This window comes from Salvelinus fontinalis, unplaced genomic scaffold, assembly GCF_029448725.1.
Source record: "Salvelinus fontinalis isolate EN_2023a unplaced genomic scaffold, ASM2944872v1 scaffold_0002, whole genome shotgun sequence".
In the NCBI taxonomy this organism is placed as follows: Eukaryota; Metazoa; Chordata; class Actinopteri; order Salmoniformes; family Salmonidae; genus Salvelinus; species Salvelinus fontinalis.
Window position 1 is genome coordinate 494429 of NW_026600211.1, and position 22179 is coordinate 516607.

Genomic DNA, 22179 nt, shown 5'->3' on the forward strand with positions numbered 1-22179 from the left:
TGGTCGTCAGCACAGGGGCAACACCATGGCAACAGCAGGAGAGGGATCGGAAAGACTTGCTTACTGCGTTCAATGAATCACTTGTAGCTAACAGAGTGTGCAGGCTTGGTTAACCACTATCCCTGATCTTGTAAACTGCACTCTCCCATGTATGGAAGAATCTTCGGGTGATCTGCGTGCTGTAATTGATTGACTCTTAAAGTGAATAGGACTGTAAGTAAAGGGATTCTGTACCACAATTTTTAGTGGTTCATTTGTATACTGTATTCTTGATTGTTACAAGCATAGTGTTTCATAAAGCAGGCACGGTGCACACTTACTTTACGTTTGACGTCTGACGCCACACTGAAGATTAGAGAGACGTAGAAACCCAGCTCTATCATATAGTACCAATACTGAGACGGCAGGAGAGTCTGGGGGAGAGATGAAAGATTGAGGGATGGAGAAAGAAATAGGTATGGGATGGAGGGAAATAGATGAGGGATGGAGGGATGGAGGGAAATAGATGAGAGATGGAGGGAAATAGATGAGGGATGGTGGGAAATAGATGAGGGATAGAGGGAAATTGATGAGGGATGGAGGGAAATAGATGAGGGATGGAGGGAAATAGATGAGGGATGGAGGGAAATAGATGAGGGATGGTGGGAAATAGATGAGGGATAGAGGGAAATTGATGAGGGATGGAGGGAAATAGATGAGGGATGGAGGGAAATAGATGAGGGATAGAGGGAAATAGATGAGGGATAGAGGGAAATAGATGAGGGATGGAGGGAGAAATAGATGAGGGATAGAGGGAAATAGATGAGGGATAGAGTGAAATAGATGAGGGATGGAGGGAAATAGATGAGGGATAGAGTGAAATAGATGAGGGATGGAGGGAAATAGATGAGGGATGGAGGGAGAAATAGATGAGGGATAGAGGGAAATAGATGAGGGATGGAGGGAAATAGATGAAGGATGGAGGGAGAAATAGATGAGGGATGGAGGGAAATTGATGAGAGATGGAGGGAAATTGATGAGAGATGGCGGGATGGAGAGAAATTGATGAGAGATGGCGGGATGGAGAGAAATTGATGAAAGATGGAGGGATAGGGAGAGAGATGGATGGGGAGATTATAGGGGAGAGAGAGAGAGGAGAGAAAGAGCAAGATAATATCAATAACATACATTGATACTTCCATAATATGATTTCTGAACACAGTCAAACACTGGACATAACATGATATGATTGATTATGATTTATGCCTTCCAATGACTTTCCTATGTTACAATGTTACCACTCGCCAATAACCAGAGGGACATACCAGAATAGGGAAGCCCTGCCACATCTCCTTAAAGTCATACAGCCAGGGTTTCTAAGAGAGGGAGAGAGTTATACATAAATCGGAGAGTTCTAACTTCAGTCAAAGAGAAATACAGCATTGAAACAGAAGAAGTGATAAATCATTTTCACACCCTCTATATATTAATGTGTCTTTATAATTATCTTCCAGTGTCATTTGTAAGTTCTTTATTAATCATGTTAGAAAAAGATCAAATTGTATAACATTTGTTTAGGATACTCAGTTGTCCCTGATATAACCAACACTGTTGTTGACAAGGCTTCTATTCTATCTTAGTATCCTGTAACACATTAATGCTGTCAGTGAACAGGCTCTGTTTCTCCCATCAATGGTTTAACTAGGATCTAAAGTTTAAACTATGAGTCATGACAGAGGTCACTTTAAACAATGAGTTATGACAGAAGTCAGATGACACAATTGACCAATGTTGGTGCAGGGAGATTAGCTAGGAGACAGGCGAGAGTTTTAAAGGTCAAAGGTGAAACAGCAGTACTCACGTCAATGAGGGCAGCTAGGCCAGCAATGAAAGCAAGAAGGTAAAAGGTGAATCTCCAACTGCAAGAGAACACACACAATCATTGGATAACACACACACACATACTTTATACTATAGTGCATTTGGAAAGTATTCAGACCCCTTGACCTTTTCCACATTTTGTTACGCTACAGCCTTATTCTAAAATTGATTAAATTGTTTGTTCCCTCATCAATCTACATACAATACCCCACAATGACAAAGCAAAAACAGCTTTTTAGATATTTTTGCAAATGTATTAAAAATACAAAACTTAAATATCATATTTACATAAGTATTTAGACCCTTTACTCAGTACTTTGTTGAAGCATCTTTGGCAGCGATTACAGCCTCGAGTCTTCTTGGGTATGAACTACAAGCTTGGCACACCTGTATTTGGGGAGTTTCTCCCATTCTTCTCTGCAGATCCTCTCAAACTCTGTCAGGTTGGCTGGGGAGCGTCGCTGACCAGCTCTTTTCACGTTTCTCCAGAGATGTTCGATCGGGTTCAAGTCCAGGCTCTAGCTGGGCCACTCAAGGACATTCAGAGACTTGTCCCAAAGCCATGTTGTCTAGGCTGTGCTCTCAGAGTCATTGTCCTTTTGGAAGATGACCCTTTACCCCAGGCAGAGGTCCTTAGCAGGTTTTAATCAAGGATCTCTCTGTACTTTGCTCCGTTCATCTTTCCCTCGTCTCCAAGTTCCTGCTGCTGAAAAACATCCCCACAGCATGATGCTGCCACCACCATGCTTCACCGTAGGGATGGTGCCAGGTTTCCTCCAGACGTGACGCTTGGCATTCAGGCCAAATAATTCAATCTTGGTTTCATCAGAACAGATGTTTTTTTCCAAGCAGGACTGTCATCTGCCTTTTACTGAGGAGTGGCTTCCGTCTGGCCATTCTACCATAAAGGCCTGATTGGTGGAATGCTGTAGAGATGGTTCCCTGGGCCGTGGATGTTGGAAGCCCCCCGCATCTCTCTGATTCAGAGGGGTGGGTTAAATGCGGAAGACACATTTCAGATGAATGCATTCAGTTGTACAACTGACTAGGTATCCCCCTTTCCCTTTCTGGAAGGTTCTCCCATAGAGTAACCATCGGGTTCTTGGTCACTTCCCTGACCAAGGCCCTTCTCCCCTGATTGCTCAGTTTGGCCGGGCGGCCAGCTCTAGGAAGAATCTTGCTGGTTCCAAACTTAGTTCATTTAAGAATGATGGAGGCCACTGTGTTCTTGGTGACCTTCAACGCTGCAGACATTTTTTGATACCCGTCCCAGATCTGTGCCTCGACACAATCCTGTCTCGGAGCTCTATGGACAATTCCTTCAACCTCATGGCTTGGTTTTTGCTCTGACATGCACTGTCAACTATGGGACCTTATATAGACAGGTGTGTGTGCCTTTCCAAATTATGTCCAATCAATACATTTTACCAAATGTGGACTCTAATCAAGTTGTAGAAACATCAAGGACTATCAATGGAAAAAGGATGAACCAGAGCTCAATTTCGAATCGCATAGCAAATGGTCTGAATACTTATGTAAATAAAATATTTCAGTTTTTTATTTTGAAAAAATTTGCACAAATTTCTAAAAACCTGTTTTCACTTCGTCATTATGGGGTATTGTATGACGATTGATGAGGGGAAAAATATATGTAATCCATTTTAGAATAAGGCTGTAATGTAAAAAAAACTGGCAACAGTGAAGGGGTCTGAAAGCACTTTCTGAATGCACTGTATATGTACAGTAAAGTGAACATACACACATTCTGCTAAACTGTAGTGGAACAGTCCCGTACAAAATTCCCAGCACACAATGGGAACAGTCATACAGTAGCCTCCCAGTTCAGTCCTGTCACACAGATAGAGACCAGACCTCCAGCACTGTACAACAACAATCTGCTGACTGCAGATAGAGACCTCCAGTACTGTACAACAACCTGCTGACTACAGATAGAAACCTCCAGTACTGTACAACACAACAACCTGCTGACTACAGATAGAGACCTCCAGTACTGTACAACACAACAACCTGCTGACTACAGATAGAGACCTCCTGTACTGTACAACACAACAACCTGCTGACTACAGATAGAGACCTCCAGTACTGTACAACAACAACCTGCTGACTACAGATAGAGACCTCCAGTACTGTACAACACAACAACCTGCTGACTGCAGATAGAGACCTCCAGTACTGTACAACACAACAACCTGCTGACTACAGATAGAGACCTCCAGTTCTGTACAACACAACAACCTGCTGACTGCAGATAGAGACCTCCAGTACTGTACAACAACCTGCTGACTACAGATAGAGACCTCCAGTACTGTACAACAACCTGCTGACTACAGATAGAAACCTCCAGTACTGTACAACACAACAACCTGCTGACTGCAGATAGAGACCTCTTGTACTGTACAACAACCTGCTGACTGCAGATAGAGACCTCCAGTACTGTACAACAACCTGCTGACTACAGATAGAAACCTCCAGTACTGTACAACACAACAACCTGCTGACTACAGATAGAGACCTCCTGTACTGTACAACACAACAACCTGCTGACTACAGATAGAGACCTCCAGTACTGTACAACAACCTGCTGACTACAGATAGAGACCTCCAGTACTGTACAACAACAACCTGCTGACTACAGATAGAAACCTCCAGTACTGTACAACAACCTGCTGACTACAGATAGAGACCTCCTGTACTGTACAACACAACAACCTGCTGACTACAGATAGAGACCTCCTGTACTGTACAACACAACAACCTGCTGACTACAGATAGAGACCTCCAGTACTGTACAACACAACAACCTGCTGACTACAGATAGAGACCTCCAGGACTGTACAACAACCTGCTGACTACAGATAGAGACCTCCAGTACTGTACAACAACCTGCTGACTACAGATAGAGACCTCCAGTACTGTACAACAACCTGCTGACTACAGATAGAAACCTCCAGTACAGTACAACACAACAACCTGCTGACTACAGATAGAGACCTCCTGTACTGTACAACACAACAACCTGCTGACTACAGATAGAGACCTCCAGTACTGTACAACAACCTGCTGACTACAGATAGAGACCTCCAGTACTGTACAACAACCTGCTGACTACAGATAGAGACCTCCAGTACTGTACAACACAACAACCTGCTGACTACAGATAGAGACCTCCAGTACTGTACAACACAATAACCTGCTGACTACAGAGAGAGACCTCCAGTACTGTACAACAACCTGCTGACTACAGATAGAGACCTCCAGTACTGTACAACAACCTGCTGACTACAGATAGAGACCTTCAGTACTGTACAACACAATAACCTGCTGACTACAGATAGAGACCTCCAGTACTGTACAACAACAACCTGCTGACTACAGATAGAGACCTCCAGTACTGTACAACAACAACCTGCTGACTACAGATAGAGACCTCCAGTACTGTACAACACAACAACCTGCTGACTACAGATAGAGACCTCCAGTACTGTACAACAACCTGCTGACTACTGATAGAGACCTCCAGTACTGTACAACAACCTGCTGACTACAGATAGAGACCTCCAGTACTGTACAACAACAACCTGCTGATTACAGATAGAGACCTCCAGTACTGTACAACACAACAACCTGCTGACTACAGATAGAGACCTCCAGTACTGTACAACAACCTGCTGACTACAGATAGAGACCTCCAGTACTGTACAACACAACAACCTGCTGACTACAGATAGAGACCTCCAGTACTGTACAACACAACAACCTGCTGACTACAGATAGAGACCTCCAGTACTGTACAACAACCTGCTGACTACAGATAGAGACCTCCAGTACTGTACAACACAACAACCTGCTGACTACAGATAGAGACCTCCAGTACTGTACAACACAACAACCTGCTGACTACAGATAGAGACCTCCAGTACTGTACAACACAACAACCTGCTGACTACAGATAGAGACCTCCAGCACTGTACAACAACCTGCTGACTACAGATAGAGACCTCCAGTACTGTACAACAACCTGCTGACTACAGATAGAGACCTCCAGTACTGTACAACACAACAACCTGCTGACTACAGATAGAGACCTCCAGTACTGTACAACACAACAACCTGCTGACTACAGATAGAGACCTCCAGTACTGTACAACAACCTGCTGACTACAGAGATAGACCTCCAGTACTGTACAACACAACAACCTGCTGACTACAGATAGAGACCTCCAGTACTGTACAACAACAACCTGCTGACTACAGATAGAGACCTCCAGTACTGTACAACAACAACCTGCTGACTACAGATAGAGACCTCCAGTACTGTACAACACAAGAACCTGCTGACTGCAGATAGAGACCTCCAGTACTGTACAACAACAACCTGCTGACTGCAGATTGAGACCTCCAGTACTGTACAACACAACAACCTGCTGACTACAGATAGAGACCTCCAGTACTGTACAACACAACCTGCTGACTACAGATAGAGACCTCCAGCACTGTACAACAACAACCTGCTGACTACAGATAGAGACCTCCAGTACTGTACAACACAACAACCTGCTGACTACAGATAGAGACCTCCAGTACTGTACAACACAATAACCTGCTGACTACAGATAGAGACCTCCAGTACTGTACAACACAACAACCTGCTGACTGCAGATAGAGACCTCCAGTACTGTACAACAACCTGCTGACTGCAGATAGAGACCTCCAGTACTGTACAACAACCTGCTGACTACAGATAGAGACCTCCAGTACTGTACAACAACCTGCTGACTACAGATAGAGACCTCCAGTACTGTACAACAACCTGCTGACTACAGATAGAGACCTCCAGTACTGTACAACACAACAACCTGCTGACTACAGATAGAGACCTCCAGTACTGTACAACACAACAACCTGCTGACTACAGATAGAGACCTCCAGTACTGTACAACAACAACCTGCTGACTGCAGATAGAGACCTCCTGTACTGTACAACAACAACCTGCTGACTACAGATAGAGACCTCCGGTACTGTACAACACAACAACCTGCTGACTACAGATAGAGACCTCCAGTACTGTACAACACAACAACCTGCTGACTACAGATAGAGACCTCCAGTACTGTACAACACAACAACCTGCTGACTACAGATAGAGACCTCCAGTACTGTACAACACAACAACCTGCTGACTACAGATAGAGACCTCCAGTACTGTACAACAACCTGCTGACTACAGATAGAGACCTCCAGTACTGTACAACAACCTGCTGACTACAGATAGAGACCTCCAGTACTGTACAACAACCTGCTGACTACAGATAGAGACCTCCAGTACTGTACAACAACAACCTGCTGACTACAGATAGAGACCTCCAGTACTGTACAACAACAACCTGCTGACTACAGATAGAGACCTCCAGTACTGTACAACACAAAAACCTGCTGACTACAGATAGAGACCTCCAGTACTGTACAACACAACAACCTGCTGACTACAGATAGAGACCTCCAGTACTGTACAACACAACAACCTGCTGACTACAGATAGAGACCTCCAGTACTGTACAACACAACAACCTGCTGACTACAGATAGAGACCTCCAGTACTGTACAACAACCTGCTGACTACAGATAGAGACCTCCAGTACTGTACAACACAACCTGCTGACTACAGATAGAGACCTCCAGTACTGTACAACAACAACCTGCTGACTACAGATAGAGACCTCCAGTACTGTACAACAACCTGCTGACTACAGATAGAGACCTCCAGTACTGTACAACAACCTGCTGACTACAGATAGAGACCTCCGGTACTGTACAACACAACAACCTGCTGACTACAGATAGAGACCTCCAGTACTGTACAACACAATAACCTGCTGACTATAGATAGAGACCTCCAGTACTGTACAACACAACAACCTGCTGACTGCAGATAGAGACCTCCAGTACTGTACAACAACCTGCTGACTGCAGATAGAGACCTCCAGTACTGTACAACAACCTGCTGACTACAGATAGAGACCTCCAGTACTGTACAACAACCTGCTGACTACAGATAGAGACCTCCAGTACTGTACAACAACCTGCTGACTACAGATAGAGACCTCCAGTACTGTACAACACAACAACCTGCTGACTACAGATAGAGACCTCCAGTACTGTACAACACAACAACCTGCTGACTACAGATAGAGACCTCCAGTACTGTACAACAACAACCTGCTGACTGCAGATAGAGACCTCCTGTACTGTACAACAACCTGCTGACTACAGATAGAGACCTCCAGTACTGTACAACACAACAACCTGCTGACTACAGATAGAGACCTCCAGTACTGTACAACACAACAACCTGCTGACTACAGATAGAGACCTCCAGTACTGTACAACACAACAACCTGCTGACTACAGATAGAGACCTCCAGTACTGTACAACACAACAACCTGCTGACTACAGATAGAGACCTCCAGTACTGTACAACAACCTGCTGACTACAGATAGAGACCTCCAGTACTGTACAACAACCTGCTGACTACAGATAGAGACCTCCAGTACTGTACAACAACCTGCTGACTACAGATAGAGACCTCCAGTACTGTACAACAACAACCTGCTGACTACAGATAGAGACCTCCAGTACTGTACAACACAACAACCTGCTGACTACAGATAGAGACCTCCAGTACTGTACAACACAACAACCTGCTGACTACAGATAGAGACCTCCAGTACTGTACAACACAACAACCTGCTGACTACAGATAGAGACCTCCAGTACTGTACAACACAACAACCTGCTGACTACAGATAGAGACCTCCAGTACTGTACAACAACCTGCTGACTACAGATAGAGACCTCCAGTACTGTACAACACAACCTGCTGACTACAGATAGAGACCTCCAGTACTGTACAACAACAACCTGCTGATTACAGATAGAGACCTCCAGTACTGTACAACAACCTGCTGACTGCAGATAGAGACCTCCAGTACTGTACAACAACCTGCTGACTACAGATAGAGACCTCCAGTACTGTACAACAACAACCTGCTGACTACAGATAGAGACCTCCAGTACTGTACAACACAACAACCTGCTGACTGCAGATAGAGACCTCCAGTACTGTACAACAACAACCTGCTGACTACAGATAGAGACCTCCAGTACTGTACAACACAACAACCTGCTGACTGCAGATAGAGACCTCCAGTACTGTACAACACAACAACCTGCTGACTACAGATAGAGACCTCCAGTACTGTACAACAACAACCTGCTGACTACAGATAGAGACCTCCAGTACTGTACAACACAACAACCTGCTGACTACAGATAGAGACCTCCAGTACTGTACAACAACAACCTGCTGACTACAGATAGAGACCTCCAGTACTGTACAACACAACAACCTGCTGACTACAGATAGAGACCTCCAGTACTGTACAACACAACAACCTGCTGACTACAGATAGAGACCTCCAGTACTGTACAACAACAACAACCTGCTGACTACAGATAGAGACCTCCAGTACTGTACAACACAACAACCTGCTGACTACAGATAGAGACCTCCAGTACTGTACAACACAACAACCTGCTGACTACAGATAGAGACCTCCAGTACTGTACAACACAACAACCTGCTGACTGCAGATAGAAACCTCCAGTACTGCACAACACAACAACCTGCTGACTACAGATAGAGACCTCCAGTACTGTACAACACAACAACCTGCTGACTACAGATAGAAACCTCCAGTACTGTACAACACAACAACCTGCTGACTACAGATAGAGACCTCCAGTACTGTACAACACAACAACCTGCTGACTGCAGATAGAGACCTCCGGTACTGTACAACACAACAACCTGCTGACTACAGATAGAGACCTCCAGTACTGTACAACACAACAACCTGCTGACTGCAGATAGAGACCTCCAGTACTGTACAACACAACAACCTGCTGACTACAGATAGAGACCTCCAGTACTGTACAACACAACAACCTGCTGACTGCAGATAGATACCTCCAGTACTGTACAACACTATACTATAATACTGTAATAACACAATGTGATATTAACTACAGGTTGTATCTACACCAGTGATTGTAATATTAACTACAGGTTGTTATATACACTAGTGATTGTAATATTGACTACAGGTTGTATCTACACTAGTGATTGTGATATTAACTACAGGTTGTATCTACACTAGTGATTGTAATATTAACTACAGGTTGTATCTACACCAGTGATTGTAATATTAACTACAGGTTGTATCTACACCAGTGATTGTAATATTAACTACAGGTTGTATCTACACTAGTGATTGTGATATTAACTACAGGTTGTCTCTACACTAGTGATTGTGATTTTAACTACAGGTTGTATCTACACTAGTGATTGTGATATTAACTACAGGTTGTATCTACACTAGTGATTGTGATATTAACTACAGGTTGTATCTACACTAGTGATTGTGATATTAACTACAGGTTGTATCTACACTAGTGATTGTAATATTAACTACAGGTTGTCTCTACACTAGTGATTGTGATATTAACTACAGGTTGTATCTACACTAGTGATTGTGATATTAACTACAGGTTGTATCTACACTAGTGATTGTGATATTAACTACAGGTTGTCTCTACACTAGTGATTGTGATATTAACTACAGGTTGTATCTACACTAGTGATTGTGATATTAACTACAGGTTGTTATATACACCAGTGATTGTGATATTAACTACAGGTTGTATCTACACTAGTGATTGTGATATTAACTACAGGTTGTATCTACACTAGTGATTGTGATATTAACTACAGGTTGTATCTACACTAGTGATTGTAATATTAACTACAGGTTGTATCTACACTAGTGATTGTGATATTAACTACAGGTTGTATCTACACTAGTGATTGTGATTTTAACTACAGGTTGTCTCTACACCAGTGATTGTAATATTAACTACAGGTTGTATCTACACCAGTGATTGTAATATTAACTACAGGTTGTATCTACACCAGTGATTGTGATATTAACTACAGGTTGTATCTACACTAGTGATTGTGATTTTAACTACAGGTTGTATCTACACTAGTGATTGTGATATTAACTACAGGTTGTATCTACACTAGTGATTGTGATTTTAACTACAGGTTGTCTCTACACCAGTGATTGTAATATTAACTACAGGTTGTTATATACACTAGTGATTGTAATATTAACTACAGGTTGTATCTACACTAGTGATTGTGATTTTAACTACAGGTTGTCTCTACACCAGTGATTGTAATATTAACTACAGGTTGTTATATACACTAGTGATTGTAATATTAACTACAGGTTGTATCTACACTAGTGATTGTGATTTTAACTACAGGTTGTCTCTACACCAGTGATTGTAATATTAACTACAGGTTGTTATATACACTAGTGATTGTAATATTAACTACAGGTTGTATCTACACTAGTGATTGTGATATTAACTACAGGTTGTATCTACACTAGTGATTGTAATATTAACTACAGGTTGTATCTACACCAGTGATTGTAATATTAACTACAGGTTGTATCTACACCAGTGATTGTAATATTAACTACAGGTTGTATCTACACTAGTGATCGTGATATTAACTACAGGTTGTTATATACACCAGTGATTGTGATATTAACTACAGGTTGTATCTACACTAGTGATTGTGATATTAACTACAGGTTGTATCTACACTAGTGATTGTGATATTAACTACAGGTTGTATCTACACTAGTGATTGTAATATTAACTACAGGTTGTATCTACACTAGTGATTGTGATATTAACTACAGGTTGTATCTACACTAGTGATTGTGATTTTAACTACAGGTTGTCTCTACACCAGTGATTGTAATATTAACTACAGGTTGTATCTACACCAGTGATTGTAATATTAACTACAGGTTGTATCTACACCAGTGATTGTGATATTAACTACAGGTTGTATCTACACTAGTGATTGTGATATTAACTACAGGTTGTATCTACACTAGTGATTGTGATTTTAACTACAGGTTGTCTCTACACCAGTGATTGTAATATTAACTACAGGTTGTTATATACACTAGTGATTGTAATATTAACTACAGGTTGTATCTACACTAGTGATTGTGATTTTAACTACAGGTTGTCTCTACACCAGTGATTGTAATATTAACTACAGGTTGTTATATACACTAGTGATTGTAATATTAACTACAGGTTGTATCTACACTAGTGATTGTGATTTTAACTACAGGTTGTCTCTACACCAGTGATTGTAATATTAACTACAGGTTGTTATATACACTAGTGATTGTAATATTAACTACAGGTTGTATCTACACTAGTGATTGTGATATTAACTACAGGTTGTATCTACACTAGTGATTGTAATATTAACTACAGGTTGTATCTACACCAGTGATTGTAATATTAACTACAGGTTGTATCTACACCAGTGATTGTAATATTAACTACAGGTTGTATCTACACTAGTGATTGTGATATTAACTACAGGTTGTTATATACACCAGTGATTGTGATATTAACTACAGGTTGTATCTACACTAGTGATTGTGATATTAACTACAGGTTGTATCTACACTAGTGATTGTGATATTAACTACAGGTTGTATCTACACTAGTGATTGTAATATTAACTACAGGTTGTATCTACACTAGTGATTGTGATATTAACTACAGGTTGTATCTACACTAGTGATTGTGATTTTAACTACAGGTTGTCTCTACACCAGTGATTGTAATATTAACTACAGGTTGTATCTACACCAGTGATTGTAATATTAACTACAGGTTGTATCTACACCAGTGATTGTGATATTAACTACAGGTTGTATCTACACTAGTGATTGTGATTTTAACTACAGGTTGTATCTACACTAGTGATTGTGATATTAACTACAGGTTGTATCTACACTAGTGATTGTGATTTTAACTACAGGTTGTCTCTACACCAGTGATTGTAATATTAACTACAGGTTGTTATATACACTAGTGATTGTAATATTAACTACAGGTTGTATCTACACTAGTGATTGTGATATTAACTACAGGTTGTATCTACACCAGTGATTGTAATATTAACTACAGGTTGTTATATACACTAGTGATTGTAATATTAACTACAGGTTGTATCTACACTAGTGATTGTGATTTTAACTACAGGTTGTCTCTACACCAGTGATTGTAATATTAACTACAGGTTGTTATATACACTAGTGATTGTAATATTAACTACAGGTTGTATCTACACTAGTGATTGTGATATTAACTACAGGTTGTATCTACACTAGTGATTGTAATATTAACTACAGGTTGTATCTACACCAGTGATTGTAATATTAACTACAGGTTGTATCTACACCAGTGATTGTAATATTAACTACAGGTTGTATCTACACTAGTGATTGTGATATTAACTACAGGTTGTCTCTACACTAGTGATTGTGATTTTAACTACAGGTTGTCTCTACACTAGTGATTGTAATATTAACTACAGGTTGTATCTACACTAGTGATTGTGATATTAACTACAGGTTGTATCTACACTAGTGATTGTGATTTTAACTACAGGTTGTCTCTACACCAGTGATTGTAATATTAACTACAGGTTGTTATATACACTAGTGATTGTAATATTAACTACAGGTTTTATCTACACTAGTGATTGTGATATTAACTACAGGTTGTATCTACACCAGTGATTGTAATATTAACTACAGGTTGTATCTACACTAGTGATTGTGATATTAACTACAGGTTGTATCTACACTAGTGATTGTGATTTTAACTACAGGTTGTCTCTACACCAGTGATTGTAATATTAACTACAGGTTGTTATATACACTAGTGATTGTAATATTAACTACAGGTTGTATCTACACTAGTGATTGTGATATTAACTACAGGTTGTATCTACACCAGTGATTGTAATATTAACTACAGGTTGTATCTACACCAGTGATTGTAATATTAACTACAGGTTGTTATATACACTAGTGATTGTAATATTAACTACAGGTTGTATCTACACTAGTGATTGTGATTTTAACTACAGGTTGTCTCTACACCAGTGATTGTAATATTAACTACAGGTTGTTATATACACTAGTGATTGTAATATTAACTACAGGTTGTATCTACACTAGTGATTGTGATATTAACTACAGGTTGTATCTACACCAGTGATTGTAATATTAACTACAGGTTGTATCTACACCAGTGATTGTAATATTAACTACAGGTTGTATCTACACTAGTGATTGTGATATTAACTACAGGTTGTATCTACACTAGTGATTGTAATATTAACTACAGGTTGTATCTACACCAGTGATTGTAATATTAACTACAGGTTGTATCTACACCAGTGATTGTAATATTAACTACAGGTTGTATCTACACTAGTGATTGTGATATTAACTACAGGTTGTCTCTACACTAGTGATTGTGATTTTAACTACAGGTTGTCTCTACACCAGTGATTGTAATATTAACTACAGGTTGTCTCTACACTAGTGATTGTGATTTTAACTACAGGTTGTCTCTACACTAGTGATTGTAATATTAACTACAGGTTGTATCTACACTAGTGATTGTGATATTAACTACAGGTTGTATCTACACTAGTGATTGTGATATTAACTACAGGTTGTATCTACACTAGTGATTGTGATATTAACTACAGGTTGTATCTACACTAGTGATTGTGATATTAACTACAGGTTGTCTCTACACTAGTGATTGTGATATTAACTACAGGTTGTATCTACACCAGTGATTGTAATATTAACTACAGGTTGTATCTACACTAGTGATTGTGATATTAACTACAGGTTGTATCTACACTAGTGATTGTGATATTAACTACAGGTTGTCTCTACACTAGTGATTGTGATATTAACTACAGGTTGTCTCTACACTAGTGATTGTGATATTCATCTCAGAATTAGTGTAACACAGCCACTGTCTCAGTCCAATAACAATGACACACACTGTTGGGATATAAATTGATTCTGCTGATAGGGCCAAACTGTCTCCTGGGACTGGTGAGGGATGCGAGGGGCGGGCGGTGTATGTGTGTGTGTGTGTGTGTGTGTGTGTGTGTGTGTGTGTGTGTGTGTGTGTGTGTGTGTGTGTGTGTGTGTGTGTGTGTGTGTGTGTGTGTGTGTGTGTGTGTGTGTGTGTGTGTGTGTGGGGGGGGCCGGGGGGGTAGGAGGAGCCTTGATAAAACCAGGCTGGCAATATAATGAGTGTCAGATATACTGTAAATAGACTCATGCTTTAACACTCAGACATGTGTTCACAGGCCAATGTCAGCACGTGTGTGTGTCTGTGCATGTGTGTGCACGTGTGTGTGTCTGTGCATGTGTGTGTGTCTGTGCATGTGTGTGTGTCTGTGCATGTGTGTGTGTCTGTGCACGTGTGTGTGTCTGTGCATGTGGGTGTGTTGGTGAGAGATTTGCATTGAGCAGCTGTTTGTGAAGCAGCTGTGTTGTTATCTTGTTTTGTGCCTGTGTTCATGCATGTGTGTGTGTGTGTGTGTGCATGTGTGTGTGTGTACCTGGCCTCTTTGAACTTCTTCAGTAGACTGGGTCGGTCCTGGTTCCTGCGTCTCCTGAACCATCTCTGCACCTGTCTCTCTGAACAACCTGTCTGCTTACACAGACTGTCTATAGAACTCTGTAGGAGGGAGGGAGGGAGAGCGGGGGATAGGGGGAGAGAGAACGGGAGGAGGGAGAGAGAGAGAAGGGTAGAAAGGGATACAGTTTAGCATAATGATTTGTGTGGTGCAGTATACAGATGTAGGATCTTAATTTGAGTCAGTTTGTGTGGTGCTGTATACAGATGTAGGATCTTAATTTGAGTCAGTTTGCTACAGCAGGAAAATAATTCTGCAGCAACAGGATATGTGAATTATTATATGGATTATAACTAGGGGTTGATACATTTTTCGTTAGGGCAAATCAAGTCTGAAATGACTAACCTTAGAAGCCTTTTTAAAACGCAAATACACTACAAGTTTACATTTCCTGCTGTGCAGAATTTTTTTTGCAGCAAAAGATTGAACAAATTACGATCTGTAGCAATTGTGCAGTGTTAATGTGTTCATGTGTGTGCGTGCGTACCTGTATGCATGTGTCTCTGTGCTTGCGTACATTGGTGTAGTCTTTTTTAATTGTGTTACCTGTGAGGGGTTCTTGGTTGTGTTACAGTAGAATGACTCCAGTGTGGGGTTGTGTGACACTGTGAGCCGAACTTTCTCCTTCACCCTCATGACAGCAGCCAGTGGGGTGGCCACTAACCTGCACACACAGAGAGGGGGGAGAGAGGGATGAGATAAGAGGAAGAAAGAGAGAGGGCATGGTATTGCTGGGTGCAATTGTTCAGTTGATTGGAGGATGTGGGTTTGATATTATCATGAGGGAGGATGGAGAGGTATGAAGAGAGGGAGAGAAAGTGATAGAGAGAGTGACAGAGAAAGGTTACATCTTGACTGATTGCTATTGCTAAGCTAACACACAACATACAGGTGGGTTCTAAAAATATGAGAGCAGAGGAGGAGAGAGAGAAGGAAAGGACACAGAGGAAGCATATAGACAGATGGGTGAAAGAGAAGAGGTATAAACATGTAGACAGATGGGTGAAAGAGAAGAGGTATAAACATGTAGACAGATGGGTGAAAGAGAAGAGGTATAAACATGTAGACAGATGGGGTAAAGAGAAGAGATATAAACATGTAGACAGATGGGTGAAAGAGAAGAGGTATAAACATGTAGACAGATGGGTGAAAGAGAAGAGGTATAAACATGTAGACAGATGGTGAAAGAGAAGAGGTATAAACATGTAGACAGATGGGTGAAAGAGAAGAGATATAAACATGTAGACAGATGGGTGAAAGAGAAGAGGTATAAACATGTAGACAGATGGTGAAAAAGAAGAGGTATAAACATGTAGACAGATGGGGTAAAGAGAAGAGGTATAAACATGTAGACAGATGGGTAAAGAGAAGAGGTATAAACATGTAGACAGATGGTGAAAGAGAAGAGGTATAAACATGTAGACAGATGGGTGAAAGAGAAGAGGTATAAACATGTAGACAGATGGTGAAAGAGAAGAGGTATAAACATGTAGACAGATGGTGAAAGAGAAGAGGTATAAACATGTAGACAGATGGGTGAAAGAGAAGAGGTATAAACATGTAGACAGATGGTGAAAGAGAAGAGGTATAAACATGTAGACAGATGGGGAAAGAGAAGAGGTATAAACATGTAGACAGATGGGTGAAAGAGAAGAGGTATAAACATGTAGACAGATGGGGTAAAGAGAAGAGGTATAAACATGTAGACAGATGGGTGAAAGAGAAGAGGTATAAACATGTAGACAGATGGTGAAAGAGAAGAGGTATAAACATGTAGACAGACAGGTGAAAGAGAAGAGGTATAAACATGTAGACAGATGGTGAAAGAGAAGAGGTATAAACATGTAGACAGATGGTGAAAGAGAAGAGGTATAAACGTAGACAGATGGGTGAAAGAGAAGAGGTATAAACATGTAGACAGACGGGTGAAAGAGAAGAGGTATAAACATGTAGACAGATGGGTAAAGAGAAGAGGTATAAACATGTAGACAGATGGGTGAAAGAGAAGAGGTATAAACATGTAGACAGATGGGGTAAAGAGAAGAGGTATAAACATGTAGACAGACGGGTAAAGAGAAGAGGTATAAACATGTAGACAGACGGGTGAAAGAGAAGAGGTATAAACATGTAGACAGATGGGGAAAAAGAAGAGGTATAAACATGTAGACAGATGGGGTAAAGAGAAGAGGTATAAACATGTAGACAGATGGTGAAAGAGAAGAGGTATAAACATGTAGACAGATGGGGAAAAAGAAGAGGTATAAACATGTAGACAGATGGGTGAAAGAGAAGAGATATAAACATGTAGACAGATGGGTAAAGAGAAGAGGTATAAACATGTAGACAGATGGGGTAAAGAGAAGAGATATAAACATGTAGACAGATGGTGAAAGAGAAGAGGTATAAACATGTAGACAGACGGGGGAAAGAGAAGAGGTATAAACATGTAGACAGACGGGGGAAAGAGAAGAGGTATAAACATGTAGACAGACGGGTGAAAGAGAAGAGGTATAAACATGTAGACAGATGGGTGAAAGAGAAGAGGTATAAACATGTAGACAGATGGGTAAAGAGAAGAGGTATAAACATGTAGACAGATGGTGAAAGAGAAGAGGTATAAACATGTAGACAGATGGTGAAAGAGAAGAGGTATAAACATGTAGACAGATGGGGGAAAGAGAAGAGGTATAAACATGTAGACAGATGGGTGAAAGAGAAGAGGGATAAACATGTAGACAGATGGTGAAAGAGAAGAGGTATAAACATGTAGACAGATGGTGAAAGAGAAGAGGTATAAACATGTAGACAGATGGGTGAAAGAGAAGAGATATAAACATGTAGACAGATGGGTGAAAGAGAAGAGGGATAAACATGTAGACAGATGGGTAAAGAGAAGAGGTATAAACATGTAGACAGATGGGTGAAAGAGAAGAGGTATAAACATGTAGACAGACAGGTGAAAGAGAAGAGGTATAAACATGTAGACAGATGGGGGAAAGAGAAGAGGTATAAACATGTAGACAGATGGGTGAAAGAGAAGAGGTATAAACATGTAGACAGACAGGTGAAAGAGAAGAGGTATAAACATGTAGACAGATGGGTAAAGAGAAGAGGTATAAACATGTAGACAGATGGGTAAAGAGAAGAGGTATAAACATGTAGACAGATGGGTGAAAGAGAAGAGGTATAAACATGTAGACAGATGGGGAAAGAGAAGAGGTATAAACATGTAGACAGACGGGTGAAAGAGAAGAGGTATAAACATGTAGACAGATGGGGTAAAGAGAAGAGGTATAAACATGTAGACAGATGGGTGAAAGAGAAGAGGTATAAACATGTAGACAGATGGTGAAAGAGAAGAGGTATAAACATGTAGACAGATGGGTGAAAGAGAAGAGGTATAAACATGTAGACAGATGGTGAAAGAGAAGAGGTATAAACATGTAGACAGATGGGTGAAAGAGAAGAGGTATAAACATGTAGACAGATGGGGTAAAGAGAAGAGGTATAAACATGTAGACAGATGGGTGAAAGAGAAGAGGTATAAACATGTAGACAGATGGTGAAAGAGAAGAGGTATAAACATGTAGACAGATGGGGAAAAAGAAGAGGTATAAACATGTAGACAGATGGGTAAAGAGAAGAGGTATAAACATGTAGACAGATGGGTGAAAGAGAAGAGGTATAAACATGTAGACAGATGGGTAAAGAGAAGAGGTATAAACATGTAGACAGATGGGTGAAAGAGAAGAGGTATAAACATGTAGACAGATGGGTGAAAGAGAAGAGATATAAACATGTAGACAGATGGGGGAAAGAGAAGAGGTATAAACATGTAGACAGATGGGTAAAGAGAAGAGGTATAAACATGTAGACAGATGGGGGAAAGAGAAGAGGTATAAACATGTAGACAGACGGGGGAAAGAGAAGAGGTATAAACATGTAGACAGACGGGTGAAAGAGAAGAGTTATAAACATGTAGACAGATGGGTGAAAGAGAAGAGGTATAAACATGTAGACAGATGGGTAAAGAGAAGAGGTATAAACATGTAGACAGATGGTGAAAGAGAAGAGGTATAAACATGTAGACAGATGGGTAAAGAGAAGAGGTATAAACATGTAGACAGATGGTGTAAAGAGAAGAGGTATAAACATGTAGACAGATGGGTGAAAGAGAAGAGGTATAAACATGTAGACAGATGGGTAAAGAGAAGAGGTATAAACATGTAGACAGATGGTGAAAGAGAAGAGGTATAAACATGTAGACAGATGGGTGAAAGAGAAGAGGTATAAACATGTAGACAGACAGGTGAAAGAGAAGAGGTATAAACATGTAGACAGATGGGGGAAAGAGAAGAGGTATAAACATGTAGACAGATGGGTGAAAGAGAAGAGGTATAAACATGTAGACAGACAGGTGAAAGAGAAGAGGTATAAACATGTAGACAGATGGGGGAAAGAGAAGAGGTATAAACATGTAGACAGACGGGTGAAAGAGAAGAGGTATAAACATGTAGACAGATGGGTGAAAGAGAAGAGGTATAAACATGTAGACAGATGGGGTAAAGAGAAGAGGTATAAACATGTAGACAGATGGGGAAAGAGAAGAGGTATAAACATGTAGACAGACAGGTGAAAGAGAAGAGGTATAAACATGTAGACAGATGGGGTAAAGAGAAGAGGTATAAACATGTAGACAGATGGGTGAAAGAGAAGAGGTATAAACATGTAGACAGATGGGTGAAAGAGAAGAGGTATAAACATGTAGATAGATGGGTGAAAGAGAAGAGGTATAAACATGTAGACAGATGGGTGCAAGAGAAGAGGTATAAACATGTAGACAGATGGGTGAAAGAGAAGAGGTATAAACATGTAGACAGATGGGTGAAAGAGAAGAGGTATAAACATGTAGACAGATGGGTGAAAGAGAAGAGGTATAAACATGTAGACAGATGGGGAAAGAGAAGAGGTATACACATGTAGACAGATGGGTAAAGAGAAGAGGTATAAACATGTAGACAGATGGTGAAAGAGAAGAGGTATACACATGTAGACAGATGGGTAAAGAGAAGAGGTATAAACATGTAGACAGATGGGTGAAAGAGAAGAGGTATAAACATGTAGACAGATGGGGAAAGAGAAGAGGTATACACATGTAGACAGATGGGTAAAGAGAAGAGGTATAAACATGTAGACAGATGGGTGAAAGAGAAGAGGTATAAACATGTAGACAGATGGGGGAAAGAGAAGAGGTATAAACATGTAGACAGACAGGTGAAAGAGAAGAGGTATAAACATGTAGACAGATGGGGTAAAGAGAAGAGGTATAAACATGTAGACAGATGGGTGAAAGAGAAGAGGTATAAACATGTAGACAGATGGGTGAAAGAGAAGAGGTATAAACATGTAGACAGATGGGTAAAGAGAAGAGGTATAAACATGTAGACAGATGGGTGAAAGAGAAGAGGTATAAACATGTAGACAGATGGGTAAAGAGAAGAGGTATAAACATGTAGACAGATGGGTGAAAGAGAAGAGATATAAACATGTAGACAGATGGGTAAAGAGAAGAGGTATAAACATGTAGACAGATGGGTAAAGAGAAGAGGTATAAACATGTAGACAGATGGGGGAAAGAGAAGAGGTATAAACATGTAGACAGACGGGTAAAGAGAAGAGGTATAAACATGTAGACAGATGGGGGAAAGAGAAGAGGTATAAACATGTAGACAGATGGGTAAAGAGAAGAGGTATAAACATGTAGACAGATGGTGAAAGAGAAGAGGTATAAACATGTAGACAGATGGGTAAAGAGAAGAGGTATAAACATGTAGACAGATGGGTGAAAGAGAAGAGGTATAAACATGTAGACAGATGGGGGAAAGAGAAGAGGTATAAACATGTAGACAGATGGGGGAAAGAGAAGAGGTATAAACATGTAGACAGACGGGTGAAAGAGAAGAGGTATAAACATGTAGACAGATGGGTGAAAGAGAAGAGGTATAAACATGTAGACAGATGGGGTAAAGAGAAGAGGTATAAACATGTAGACAGATGGGGAAAGAGAAGAGGTATAAACATGTAGACAGACAGGTGAAAGAGAAGAGGTATAAACATGTAGACAGATGGGGTAAAGAGAAGAGGTATAAACATGTAGACAGATGGGTGAAAGAGAAGAGGTATAAACATGTAGACAGATGGGTGAAAGAGAAGAGGTATAAACATGTAGATAGATGGGTGAAAGAGAAGAGGTATAAACATGTAGACAGATGGGTGCAAGAGAAGAGGTATAAACATGTAGACAGATGGGTGAAAGAGAAGAGGTATAAACATGTAGACAGATGGGTGAAAGAGAAGAGGTATAAACATGTAGACAGATGGGTGAAAGAGAAGAGGTATAAACATGTAGACAGATGGGGAAAGAGAAGAGGTATACACATGTAGACAGATGGGGAAAGAGAAGAGGTATAAACATGTAGACAGACAGGTGAAAGAGAAGAGGTATAAACATGTAGACAGATGGTGAAAGAGAAGAGGTATAAACATGTAGACAGATGGGTGAAAGAGAAGAGGTATAAACATGTAGACAGATGGGTGAAAGAGAAGAGATA

At 40.5% G+C, this 22179-nt stretch overlaps 1 protein-coding gene and 1 long non-coding RNA gene across 28 annotated transcripts in view; both read right to left on the reverse strand.

Moving 5' to 3' along the window:
* The window catches only part of LOC129841866 (ceramide synthase 2-like), a 48077-nt gene that overhangs the window by 6009 nt on the left and 19889 nt on the right, over nucleotides 1-22179 (reverse strand). For both annotated transcript variants that reach the window (XM_055910211.1, XM_055910212.1), the window contains exons 3-7: nucleotides 16115-16232; nucleotides 15491-15609; nucleotides 1841-1898; nucleotides 1305-1355; nucleotides 321-413 (exon numbers count right to left, since the gene is read on the reverse strand). In XM_055910211.1, coding sequence (XP_055766186.1) covers nucleotides 321-413; nucleotides 1305-1355; nucleotides 1841-1898; nucleotides 15491-15609; nucleotides 16115-16232 — 439 coding nt within the window. The remainder of the gene's footprint in view (nucleotides 1-320; nucleotides 414-1304; nucleotides 1356-1840; nucleotides 1899-15490; nucleotides 15610-16114; nucleotides 16233-22179) is intronic.
* On the reverse strand, nucleotides 1905-15484 carry LOC129841867 (uncharacterized). 26 transcript variants are annotated; one of them, XR_008757405.1, is made up of 8 exons: nucleotides 8447-15484; nucleotides 7984-8323; nucleotides 7774-7819; nucleotides 7535-7599; nucleotides 7179-7491; nucleotides 6713-7055; nucleotides 5547-6548; nucleotides 1905-5459 (listed from the first exon to the last, which is right to left on the reverse strand). It is a non-coding gene; the product is annotated as an uncharacterized LOC129841867 (long non-coding RNA). The 26 variants fall into 26 exon arrangements; XR_008757390.1 differs by lacking the exon at nucleotides 7774-7819 and having other exon boundaries at nucleotides 7179-7578; nucleotides 7963-8323; nucleotides 8447-9772; nucleotides 9819-15484; XR_008757391.1 differs by lacking the exon at nucleotides 7774-7819 and having other exon boundaries at nucleotides 7179-7578; nucleotides 7963-8323; nucleotides 8447-9588; nucleotides 9635-15484.